This window comes from Telmatherina bonti, assembly GCF_933228915.1.
Source record: "Telmatherina bonti genome assembly, chromosome: 16".
Taxonomy (NCBI): domain Eukaryota; kingdom Metazoa; phylum Chordata; class Actinopteri; order Atheriniformes; family Telmatherinidae; genus Telmatherina; species Telmatherina bonti.
Window position 1 is genome coordinate 33,150,035 of NC_136614.1, and position 13,872 is coordinate 33,163,906.

Genomic DNA, 13,872 nt, shown 5'->3' on the forward strand with positions numbered 1-13,872 from the left:
TTTTCATACTGGTTCGACATGTTCCCAGTCCATTTTACATTGCTGACGATTACGAAGCTAAACAATTTGATTTGTTACAGAAACTACTCAATTCCCCAGAATGAATGTTCGGTTTCTGAGGTCCCTGTTTACACATTTCCATGCAAAATGCAATATTTTTCCTTTTGCATGTTTAAAAAAATGGAAAAATTATGCATCACAGCTGAATAACAACAAACTTTGTGCAGAGAAAACACAAGTAGGACAAATAAAAACAAGAGCAAGAGTAGCGCTGCATGCTAACTGCTATTTGTATGACATGTAAATGTTCTAGCAGGTTCTGCTTCGACAGACCAAATGAATTATAAACATGCAGCTGCTCAAACATGACATGTAGCCATCATTGCTGTGCTTTCGCAGTTTAAACAGGGTGTGATTGTGGAGGTGTGAGATAATGTGGTGTAAACACAGGTCACACTGATGGAGGAGTTTTTGTTTAAAGCAGTGACGTTTGGAAACTTGAAACCTCACTTATGACACACAGAGTTTTCACCCAACTTCACTTTGGTTTAAAGTGTTTGAAAGAATTGTTTTTAATGTTTTATATCAGTGCTTATTTGTGTAAGACAGGCTGTTTTGAAGAAACATGTCTTGGTTTCATGAGGAAAACGTGAGGAACTGAAAGCCGGCCATTTTGGAAGTAGAAAAAGCCATAATGCTTCATGGTAGCAGGAAGGAGCTGAACGCATTAAAGGCAGAGTATGTAAGATTTCGAGGCGATTCTTTCCACCACCAGGTGGCAAACACCAGGTCGTGAGCAAAACCGCAAAAGTGCTACCTCCACAAACGACCACAGGTTGGCAGTAATGAGCAAAACTCACCCGTCCTCCTTGCCTGCTCCAATGAGGGCAGGAATCGCTTGTGAGTTGTAGCTCAGAGCCGCTCTGCAATAAATGGGCTTATACACCCCCTATTGGTGGAAAAAAAAGTACTTTTTTTTTACTGGTCAGAAAACATTCAAGAAGGGTCTTTGTCATTAATTAAACTTGTAATTTAATAACACATCAAATATGGACAGACTGGAACCTACATGTTTTAAAAAAACTATCTAATTATGATTGTAGTTTTTTTTTTAAGTTAGTTCATTTTGAAAATATTGAAAATCTTACATATTCTACCTTTTGAGACAAGCATGATTTCAGCATGTGGTGTGAGGAGCAGTTGCATGGAGAAAGTCCAAGGTTAATGGGTTAGAAGCAGGGGCAGACTTACCATTAGGCAAAACTAGGCGGTTGTCTAGGGGCCCCAGTTCTTTAGGGCCCCAGAAAACTTGTCATACACTTTTGGTTATTTATTACTTAGTTACTTATTACTAACGTAAATTATGTTTTTGATTAAAATGCATTCGCTAAACTGCCAGCAGAATGCTGATTATATTATGTGTGTCTCTAGGCCCCCCCTTCAGTCTCCACTATATTGGATCAGTCCATTGTAGCTACTGCACATGTGCAGAAAGGCTCTAGGAAGACCACAAACCATATGAAACCAAACTGCATGAAAATGCAAGAAAAAATAAGAAGATGAAAAGAAAAAAAATTCAAAGGAGCTATCCCACAGTGATGCTATAAAGTGAACAAAGAAGGACAAAAGCAGAAAACTGCCCTCAAAGTTACGTGAAGTGATGGTACCTTCTTTGTTGCAAGTCAACAACATTGACCAATGTTGGGAAGGGACCGTCATGTGGAGGGGAATGACGAGCAAGTGTGAAAAGTGTCTTTTCTATATAAAAATATTTATTTATTCCATTAAAGATGCTAAAGCCTGTTGGTCATTTTGAAGTAAGCTTTGAATTGCCTATTCAAAACAGTGGAAACGTAAGGAAGTTAACTATGTCCTGATCAACATATCAGCTGGCTGATAAAATCGACCCTTGATAGCCTTTTTCAAAATAATCATCATCAGCTGTAATTTTGCTGTTCAAATGCCAATTTTTTCTTAATTTGTCATTGAACAGTAAAGGCTGTTCAGTATTGGGTTGGACAGGATCATGTCCTTGCAGCTTTTGTCCACTAGATGGAGCTCTGACTCCATTCATTCCTCGCAGCAGTCTTCTCAAAGGAGTTACAGTCAGGCAACATTACAGGACTGAGCGGAACTAAATGTTAAATTTGACAAACTGTCTTTGCTATGACAAGTCAGTGCTCTTCATTTACGTTGCATTTTCTTAACTTAGCTGAAGTTACTCCCTGTCTGTGAACTGATACCTCATGCGATCTGTGTGTGTGTGTGTGTGTTCCTGTGTGTGTGTGTGTGTGTGTGTGTGTGATGCTTACCATATCAGTTTGTACCATTGAGTGAAGCAAACCTTTCCTGTCATTATACACAGTCTTCTCAGTCAGCAAAGAGACTTTTACACTAAGTGTTTGTTAGCATAAACATTGCTGTAGCTATGCTAACCTAGCATAGCATTAGCTGCCAGCTTAACTACAGAAATAACCATAGACTGTATATAAAGAAATGGACGGAGTCTCTGTGACGTCACCCGTAGGTTTCTGAAGAGCTGAATTGAAACTCGGTGAGTGGTTCCTACCGTCGCCATGTTGGCAGCGTCATGCAAGTCGTCTCGCCCGGAAAATACAAATATGGGCAAAGAGGTGGAGCTGAGAGGGCAGCCCTGAGTGTCATGGTGGATGATTGACATTGAGCAAACTCCAAGCTTTCTGTAGCTAAGAGCTAACTGAGCTAACCCCAAGATAACGGGAGCTACCCAGCTAACGGAGGTAAACAGGCTAAAGCTAAGTCACGTTGTTAACCGGCTAAAAACCGCGGTTGTTCTACATTCTTCTTACTTGAAGCCAGAGATTGGTACCTGTCAATCAAAAGGACACGCCCCTAAATTTGCTGAACTTCGTGATTAAATTACTTTAAAACGGACGAGTTAGAGAAAAATTCACTCCCCCCGTTGTCATGAAGGTAAACCTGACCTATTCAACCTAAAATGGATTTTTGAACCAGGCTGTAAACATGTTTATTTCTGCTGTGAAGTTGGTCTTTTTAACATGGGAGTCTTTGGGGATTTGCTCTGTTTTGCTGCCCCTAGTGGATGAAGGGGGAACTGCAGTTTTATGCACTTCCGCATTGGCTTCACTTTTAACCGCCGGCGGTTGCAGCTTGGAAACAACTCAAAATGTGAGAGTAGCCTACAGAACAGCTGTTCATCACTCCGTCAGCTGCGTGTTGAGATGTGACCACATGGGGAACAGGTGTTTAGTAATGTTAGTGTTGGACTATTTGTGAGCATTATATATTTAAAATGTAAATCAAAGATGACATGTTTCGACATCTGAGAAAGGCGTCTCTGGTTTTTAGTTTGGTTCATATGAGTCTTCACCTTAATGGTGGATGGATTTAATGAAAATGATGGCGTAAAGAAAATATAATTTAACTAAAGGGCATTAGAGGGCTGCATAAATATTGTTTATTCCACAAACTTATCATTATGCTGCTTACATAAAGCACACACCTCTGGTCTAAATGTAAAGATAAATCCATCAGTACAGATGCCAGCCAGAGGTTTCGTGCTTTGTTTAATTTTTTTGTACTTAAAAACTCCCCTCTGCTGTAAAGTTAAGTAAAACGTTCAGGCTATGATTGATATTTTATTTGTTGTATCAATATTTTATTTTCCACTTAGACCAATTCAGAGTCACAGGAAGCTGGATTTCATCCCATTATTATCAGCAATTATTGGGTGAGAGGCAGGGTACACACTGGACAGGTCACCAGCCCATCACACGGCCATTTATTAATTAATTATATTGTTTTAAATTACTTTTTTGAGTAAATCAATTCAAAATATTTTTCTGCCAAATATAATTGACATCAGCCTCAAAAAATCCCTCTTGGTTGGGCCACATTAACACTACCACATTCTTGATTCCTATAAATCTTATAGCTTTTTTTCAAATTATTATTGTGTATTATCATTTACTGCTGTAGATGTTTATTGAGTTAATTCAAAATTAATTTATTGTTGTGCAGTTTAAGAATTTATTATATATTTGCATCACTAGTTTTCCTGTGTCATGCAATCTGTTTCATGATGCATTTTCCAGCAGGGCCAAGATGATACTTGGAGTTTTGGCTTAAGAATTTGCCCCTCAAAGGATGACTCTTTCTTTATCACAAATATTACCACATATTATCATCATTTTGGGGACATTTGGTTTCCACTGAGCAGGAAGGGTTTGATATATGTAACCAGCAATGCAAATCATGTACAGTAGTGGAGTAAGAAGTATAATATTTACCATAAGGCCTCATGCCTTATGGTAAATATTACCGCCACTGGTTGGAAGTCACTGAAGCTTCGCTTCACATGCTGTCTGCAGACTGATATATTTAAGGCCACGTGGGGGCGCCAGTCTCCCAGTTTGATTCCAGAAACGCTCCAGTTTCCTCAGAGGAAAGTTGTTCAATTCCTCAGCAGTTTGTCTGTGGAAATTAAGATATACAGACAGACAGACAGACTATCTTTGATGTTAAGAAAGAAAAATGTTGTCTTATTTGACAATTTTTTTATTTTATTTTTATCATTTAAAAACATCAGTTTTTCTGCATTTTCTTCATAATTTATGTTTTAAAAAGGAAAAACTCCACGTTGAAGGAGTTATTTGTCATACGCTTTTTCCTTTCTTTTTTTTTTTTTTTTTTTTTTTCAGGCACTCTGATGAAGAAGCTGTTGGAAAAAGTGCTGCTGCCTGTAAATAAAGACTGATGGATGAAATGCTTTAAATTGTTTGTTTGTTTTGTTTTGGAGGCGACTTTGAAGGCTGGGCTCAGGTGGGATGTCAGTTTTCTGCATAGCAACCAGAGCTCTTCCTTACTCTGAGGTGAAAATAAAAACCATTCAGGAAAACGGCGCACAGCTGGAAAGCTGGTAGTACGCGCAGCGCGCGCACGCCGGACGCTGCTCTTTTAAATCCACCTGTTCGCACCTCTCCCCGCGCGCTCCGCGTTCACCAAGCGGCGGGGGCTCCTTACGTCGGCTCCTGCTGAATGGATCACCTCCTCCTTCAGCTCCCGCAGATGCTTTTTGCGCGTCGCCTCCTCGCGCACATGACCCCCTTCCAAAGACTGCGGACATCGGCGGTCATGCCCAACGAGCTGATCTGAGAGCAGCCTGGAATTCCGCGTCACATCCCTGCTGCTGGGGTCGGGGGGTGGGGGGGCACGCGGGGGCTCATCATCTGTCGAGGTCTCCAGCAACAAATCGAGGCAAACGGACCAAGTCATGGTGACAGAAGCACCTCGGCTTTCCATGGCGACGTGAGAAGTTTATTCCCCAGCCTCCCCCCTTTTTTTTGCCCCCTCCTCTTTTTATTTTAGATGTTTTCCAGCGGGATCGTGCTTCCTTGGGAAAATATCCACCGTTTCCCTTTTCAATTATGTTCACTTTTGCTGCCTTCTGCTACATGCTGTCTCTGGTCCTCTGCGTGTCTCTCATCTTCTTCGCAATATGGCACGTAAGTACCTCAGATTCCATGTCGACTTGTGACTTTTCCTCCCCTTTGTGTCCTGACAGTCAGAGAATGGTGTCATCTTCAGGGACGTGTGCTAAGTGGGCGCGCAGGTGTGCGTAATGTTACCACACACCCAACAGCCCCTTCCCGTTTGTGTTGCATTTATATCAGATACAGCTGAATTGTGTGTTTTTGGGTTTTTTTCTCCCTCCCCCTCCCCCTTCTTCGCCAGATACAGGTGTGCAGCTCAGTGTCTGCTGATGCATTCAGCATCTTCATCTCCTTCCAGTTTTCCTCCCATCTGGTGACTTTACACTGACCCAGTTTGAAATGCGGAGATGCCTGCAACGCTGTGCAGCATCCTCCAGATCAATTACACAGCCTTCCTTTCAGATCAATTTGGAAATCTTGCAGGGTGTTATCTCCCTCCCTCATCTTCCTGCTCTGCTCCCTCTGCCTTTAATCAAGCCTCAGCTCAGCTACACAGCAGCGCCAGTATGACTGACTGCGTTATGATATTTGAATAATCTAATTATTTGCTCTCTGAGCAACATTTCCATCATGCAGGGACTTATGTAAAGACAGATTTGGGTCATGTCTCCCAGCCTTTTGCCTTGGGTCTGTCTTTTGCGACACCAAACCTGATGCACGTGATAACTGATCTAGCAATTACGCCCAACAGTCTGCATGTCTGTCCAACATGGGGCCAATTCAAATGGCTGTGGTGTGATTATAAAATCATCAATGATGCATCTTTTTCACTGTGTGATCAACACCGTGTTCTAAGTCAGGGGTGTCCATCTCTGGTCCTCGAGGGGCACAATCAGGTTTTCCATGCATCCCTGCTCCAACACATCTGATTCAAAAGAATCAGTCATTGTGCAGAACTTTGTTGGCTGTTGGATCCCTTCAATGGAAGCCAGGCGTGTTGGAGCAGGGATACATCCAAAACCTGCAGGACCTTTGAGGACCGACTTTGGTTCCCCCTCTAAGTTTAAACGTGTGACATGTTTGTGGTTGACAAACAACAAAGAAAACCTGTTTACCCATTGCTGAACGCAGACTTCTGTTTCCAACACATGGAAGCAAAAAACATGGCGCTGCTTCTGACCCTAGCTGATTACATGGCCAGAACTGCCTATTGTCTTACGTGTGTGTGTGTGTGTGTTATGATTGTGTTTACCAGTAGTTTAATTTGCATTTTAGTCAACTTCCTGCATTTGGTTCACTTGATCCACATCAAAGTTCATTTACACATTCACACCAACCCCAAATGAACCAGTCTGTCATGTTACCTGTTCCTCCTGGATCGATTTAGCTGTTTCATCCTGGTCTGTGCTGGTGTGGTTGCACATCTGAAGAGCCTGCTAATGACTTTTAGGTTGGAGTTTTGCAGGGTGATGCCATATCGTTACATCGCTTGTGATGCTCCTTGCGGGTTCGAAGCTAGAGGGGTGACTATGGTGGCACCAGCACTCCAGGTGATTGGCAGGTCACTAAAGTAGGAGAAAAGGAAACACTTTTCCAGAAAAACATGGATCACAAGTATCACTACACCAGTTTAAAGTCATGTGTTTAGTCATCCTTTATAAATGTTGACATTTTTGTTCTTGTGAAAGTTGAGCTATGGACATAATTAGTCCCCATGAGTCAGGTTATCAACCTGATGTTAGCATGAAGCTATGTAGCTGTTAGCATTAGATTAGTCTTTCGCTAATGTGGGGAAACTATAGCTGTGTCCCAAATTAGGGTCTGCACACTTCAGTGTCCTTACTATGTTGGAGAATTACCCATAGTGCTCCAGTCCTCTGTTTTCTAGCAGCTGCAGATGCACCTTTTATCCAATTATGTATTCCCAAGCACACAATAATATAAAAAAATTCAAAGGAAAATGCATCCAGAAAGGTTTTTCTCTCATTTTCCTGTGAGTGTAAATAAAAAACATGTGGAATACGAGTTTTCCTCAAACTGAGAGCACACCTTGTCAAGGTAACATTAACATCAGAAAAAAAAATGCTGGGAGACCAGGCATGTAATTAAATTCTCTGTCCATGGTGGCAGATAAAGCGGAACTTCATTGATTATTAAAACCTCATTTACCTCAAAGTAACGAAAAAGTCTGGTGATAAAAACGAAACGATAAAAAAAGAAAGATGTTGCTCTCTTACTGCAAATTTGAATCGAATCGAAGGAGCCTTTGAATTGTAACAGCACTTGGCGCACCGCTATGAGGTATGTAGCCGACGGATCAAAGTGGGTAGACCCTGAATTGTGACATAACTCATGTCATATTTAGTTTCATTGGCTGTATTTAGAGACCACACATCAACTTAACCAAGATTTTCACATTGGAGCTGACAAACTATAAAGAGGTGCAAAGAATATCCTACCTCAGTGTCTACATTACTTAGCACCAACTAAGCTAACGCTACAGGATCCAGCTTTGTGTACTGTAAAGAGGAGGCTAGCAAGGCTGCAAGCTGATGTTTAATTAGCTACAGCATGAAACTGGAGAAATAGACTGGGTTCCCTTTCCACATCAGATTTCATAGGAAAGTAATCCCAAACGTTTCAACGGTTGTGTATATCCTGTAACCAATCAATTTTGGATATAAAGATGTAAAGATATAAAGATGAAGAGAAAGGAAGATATTTATGTCTATATGGTAAAGAGATAGTACACAGCTCAGAGAGACAAACCCCGGCCGTAGTAACAGTATGTTTAACCTTTTCATTATGCAGGTAATCCCATTGAGACATGCCAATCATATACAACACAGGCCTGTTTGGACAGACAAAACATTTAATTACAGTTAAACAGCTTGAACGAATATACATTAGTTTAGTTAGTTTCTTTAAAAGCCAAAAGAGGGCAACATCATAAAAGAAATAAATGATTCATGTAAAAATGTTTTCTTTGTCATGTCTCTCATGTGGCAACAACTACCACAGCAGTGGATGCAAGTGTGTGTTCGAGCCAAGCACGAACTTCATTCATTCATTCATTCAGTCAGTCATTCATTATCCTAACCACTTAGTCCAATGAAGGGTCGCAGGAAGCTGGAGCCTATCCCCGCAGTCTTTGGGCGAAAGGCAGGGTACACCTGGACAACTCACCAGTCCATCATAGGGCCACACAGAGATAAAACAACCACTCACACTCGCTCTCACTCCTAGGGGCAATTTAGAGTAACCAATTAACCTAACGTGCATGTCTTTGGACGGTGGGAGGAAGCCGGAGTACCTGAAAAGAACCCACACATACATGGGGAGAACATGCAAACTCCACACAGAAAGGCCACTGATCAAACCTCGCCCCAGCCAATGATCAAACCAGGGACCTTCTTGGCCACAGTGCTAACCACGATGCCACCGTGCAGCCCCAAGCATGAACTTCCAATGGTTAAAAATGAAGCCAAAACCTGCAGTTCTCCCTTCATCCACTTGAGGCTCCAAAACAGAGCAAATCCCCATAGACTCCCATTTTAAAAAGACCAACTTCACAGCAGAAAGAAACAAGTTTACAGGAGAAATAAACATGTGTATAGCAGAAATTAACTTGTGTACAGCCTGGTGAAAAGAAAAATGGTTTAATAGGTCAGGTTTACCTTCATGACAAGTGTGGGGGATGTGAATTATTTTTTATAACTCCTCCATTTAGAAGTAATTTCATCTCAAAATTTGGTATATTTAAGGGTGTGTCCTTTGATTGACAGGTACCTGATATCCAAAATGTAGACCTACCGCGGCTTTTAACTGGTTAGAAGCATGATTTTGCTTTAGTCTGCCTACCTTTGTTAGCTGGTTAGCTTCTGTTAGCTACGGGTTAGCTTGGACAGCTCTTTGCTACAGGCAGCTCGGAGTTCATTTGATGTCAGTCATCCACTTTCACCCTCACAACCCCCCTCTCAGCTCCACGTCTTTGCCCACATTTGTATTTTCCGGAAGAGACAAGCGTGACGCTGCCAAGATGGCGATGGTAAGAACCGAGTTTCAATTTAGCTCTTCAGAAACCTGCAGGTGACATCACAGAGGCTCCGCCCATCTTTTATATGCAGTCTGTGGTCAGAAAAACAATAATTCCCTTTCTGACTATATGATTCCCCTGATAAAGTCTGACCCGTTTGTGTAAAGTCCATGTCCTGCAGTGATTTTTCAGACACAGGAGATACACCACACACCAGAAATGCTGCACATCCCGTGTTAAATTCGTAAGCAGTGGAGGGATCACAATGGAAACATTAGCAAAAAACCACTTAATTTTACATCCTGCTTGAGATGACAGCAGCACTGGAGACGTCTCCTCCCCATGTTCTCCTTCATGCAACACACAGAGGCAGCATAACAAGCTACAGCTCCATACTGTGAGGAGACATAATTAGGAAGAGGCTGTGTGGTGTGGGGAGCCACAGAACCACGGCTGCAGGTTAACATCATCCACTTGCCAAAATACCGGAGAATGTTGGCTCTTCTTTCTGTTCCATCCGTTACTTTGATTACCTCCATCAGTCGGTTAATTTCAAGCTGTAATTCCTAGACGCAGATGTGTTCAAACATGTGCAGGGTGAGAGAAAAAGAAGTGGAACCAGCTCCTGGTTTTGGCCAGCAGGTTAGTTTTTAATGCATCGCTAAAAAGAGCAAGTTAGATGAGTCAAAGTACCTAAGGAGACATCAAGCTATAAATAAACAAAATGAGACGGTGTAGATGAAGAAAGAGGCTAGGACAGAAAACATGAGAGAAGTAAGGAATGTGCGCGGCTCCGTGGGGAGGTAACATGACTCGGTGAGGTCAGAGAGGACAAATGGCTTCACGTGGATGAGCTTCTGTCATTAATCAGTCCTAATCAATCACTGACATTTAATCAGCTGTGTGCTCGCTGCTAGTCACCTGCAGTGCTTTCACTCATCCCACCTGACTCCTTTCCCTTCCCATTTCAGCTGTAATGTCAGTGTCAGGGTCTCTGGAAGGTGTGTATTGACTGAAAATCCCCCCCCCCCCCCCCCCCCCCCCCCCCCCCATCAGCCTTTTGTGTTTAATCTTCGTTACTTTCCTCCATGGGGCCTTTTTCTTCAGTGGAACTGAAAAAAAATAAATCTCAGATCATTTTCTATCCTACAATAAATGAGCCCACATGCTGCAGCTTTTCTACCAGGAGAGTGGAACTTCCACAGTGACTCCAGCCGCAGCTTTCTCCCATGATGCACCTCTCTCCTCAGCAGCAGTAGCGTTCCCCGTTTTTTCTTCTTTTTTTGGAACATCTCATCGTATTCCTCGTATGCTGGTACGGGAACGGGTTGCTCTGATGGGGGAAATAACTGGCAGCTTTTTTTGTCAGTGGTTGCCATGGTGACTGCAGGTATTGGCGCTCCAGTGATGATGGCTTTCTATAGTGGGTCTTGACTCTGAGCAAAGACACTCAAAGTTGATTAAAGCAACTCAGAGCTGCTGGTCTGGAACTGAAAAGTCTGTTTTCTACAGCAGGCCTCTGGTCCAATCCTGATCCTGGTCCTAATCCTAATCCTGATGTTGATTCCGATTCTAATGCTTAACCTGATCCTGATGCTGAACCTCATTCTGATCCTGCTCCGGATGCCGATCCCGATCCTGGTCCTAGTCCTGGTTTTAATCCTAATCCTGATCCTGGTCCTGGTCCTGGTCCTGATGCTGATGCTGATCCTGATCCTGGTTGTTCTGACTCCTGTCCTTGTGACCTGTACTGGTGTACCCGCCCCTCGCCCAGTGATTGCTGGGAAGGACTTCAGCTTCATGGCGACGCTTCATTGGACGAAGCGGTTAGGAAAATGGATGGATGGATGTTACATCATCAAATCATTACATGATAAAGATTGAAAAAGTAGTGTGAAAAGTAGTAAACATGCTTTTGGAATCCCCACACCTTTCTACTCATTCTGGTTCATATATCTTTATACCACACAACATCCACATACTACATACTTGTCCAACTTAATATTCATATACACATGCATATCTGCATATATATATATATATATATATATATATATATATATATATATATATATATATATATATATATATAGACGACATAAATATCCATCAGCTTATAATATTTCATTTTGTCAGTGACTCCAGCTTTCCGCAAACCTGAATTTATACTATGCAGTGAAGAAAATGGATAGACTTTGAAATCTTTGTTTTCTACTTATTTCTGTTATAAATACATAGAATAACACATTTATTCTGTATTTATTCATATTTATATAATATATAATGCAGACATTGTCATTTATAATATAAAATACACACACACACACACATATATATATATATATATATATATGTGTGTGTGTATACAGTATATATATATATATAATTTCAAACTTCATATATATTCTTAACTTCATGATTTTCCATATAAGATCATTACATTTTTTCTATGAAGTCACTTTGAGCTGTGATGACTGACGACCGGTCCGCTTTGCGTTATTTACATAATACCTACATGCAGCCTTCATTTACCAGCATTTAGTAAAAGTGCTGATCCACGCCATCTATCTTTACATAGAAGCTCAGTGGATTGATTCGAATATTGGACAGATTTTAAAATTTTTTTTGACGCTTTTGACGTGCGCAGTGCCTTCTTGTTTTCTGTTTTGATGTCTTTATTCTTCTGAACCTTCTGACCGTCAAAATGTTCAAATATACTTAACTATTTAGGTTTCCAACAAAAATGTTGAATCTGCCACAGTCCTCTTCTGTTTCACAATTTTCCAAGACTTTCCTGGAAACTGGTCCATAACATACCACCCCCTCCACTCATGACCAAGCTTAACAACCAAACTCATTTCTTCTTCTTCTTACGGCCCAATATGTAAAACTCGCACTGACTTCATAGCATTTTTTTTCTTTTATTCTAAATATGAATATTTCTTCATTTAATTTTCTGAATTTTGAATTTTTTTTTTTTTTTGTCTTGTCCAGCATTTAGGCAAGCAGAATGATAGTCTAGATGCTGTGTTCTGCTGAGCAAATTTTCTCTGCCAAGGGAAGCTTTATAGATATAATGATCCCCTTGACATTCTGAATTTTTATTTTATTTCTATATTTATTTTGTATTATTGTTTGAATTGTAGAGTTTGTCCTCTCCCTGAGCCGTCACCTTATCGTGGTGGAGGGGTTTGTGCGTCCCAAAGATCCTAGCAGCTATGTTGTCGGGGGCTTTATGCCCCTGGTAGGGTCACCCATGGCAAACAGGTGTCTAGGGGAGGGACCAGTCCAAGCACGGCTCATAGACCCCTATGATGACGACTAACCTGGGCATGAATGTTCCCTTGCCCGGACACGGGTTACCGGGACCCCCCTCTGGAGCCAGGCCTGGAGGCGGGGTACGAGAGCGAGCGTCTGGTGGCCGGGCCTTCGCCCATGGGGCCCGGTCGGGCTCAGCCCGAAAGGGTTACATGGGCCCCACCTCCCGTGGGCTCACCATCTGCGGGAGGAGCCGTAGGGGTCGGGTGCAATGTGAGCTGGGCAGCAGCAAGGGGCGGGGACCCTGGCGGTCCGATCCCCGGCTGCAGAAGCTGGCTCTGGGGACGTGGAACGTCACCTCTCTGGTGGGGAAGGAGCCTGAGCTTGTGCGTGAGGTTGAGCGGTTCCGACTAGATATAGTTGGACTCACCTCGACGCATGGCTTGGGCTCTGGAACCAGTACCCTCGAAAGGGGCTGGACTTTCTTCCACTCTGGAGTTGCTCATGGTGGGAGGCGCCGAGCAGGTGTGGGCATTCTCATCAGCCCCCAGCTTGGTGCCTGCACGTTGGGGTTTACCCCGGTGGATGAAAGGGTAGTTTCCCTCCGCCTCCGGGTGGGGGGACGGGTCCTGACTGTTGTCTGTGCTTATGCACCGAACAGCAGTTCAGAGTACCCACCCTTTCTGGAGTCCTTGGAGGGAGTGCTGGATGGTGCTCCTTCTGGGGACTCCATTGTTCTGCTGGGGGACTTCAATGCTCACGTGGGCAATGACAGTGAGATCTGGAGGGGAGTGATTGGGAGGCATGGTCCCCCCCCTCTGAACCCAAATGGTGTTTTGTTATTGGACTTCTGTGCTCGTCATGGATTGTCTATAACGAACACCATGTTCCAGCATAAGAGTGTCCATATGTACACCTGGCATCAGGATTCCCTGGGCCGCAGTTCAATGATCGACTTTGTAGTCGTATCGTCGGACCTGCGGCCACATGCCTTGGACACTCGGGTGAAGAGGGGGGCGGAGCTGTCAACTGATCACCACCTGGTGGTGAGTTGGCTCAGATGGTGGGGGAGGAAGCCGGTCAGAGCTGGCAGGCCCAAACGTGTTGTGAGGGTCTGCTGGGAACGTCTGGCTGAGTCCCCTGTCA

The 13,872-nt window shown here is 42.9% G+C and overlaps 1 protein-coding gene across 1 annotated transcript in view; it reads left to right on the top strand.

The window, feature by feature from the left end:
- Window positions 1-5,402: 5,402 nt before the first annotated feature.
- cnih3 (cornichon family AMPA receptor auxiliary protein 3) overlaps window positions 5,403-13,872 on the top strand; it is a 109,963-nt gene continuing 101,493 nt past the window's right edge. The window contains exon 1 of the mRNA XM_079255651.1: window positions 5,403-5,504. Coding sequence (XP_079111777.1) covers window positions 5,427-5,504 — 78 coding nt within the window. The 5' untranslated portion in view covers window positions 5,403-5,426. The remainder of the gene's footprint in view (window positions 5,505-13,872) is intronic.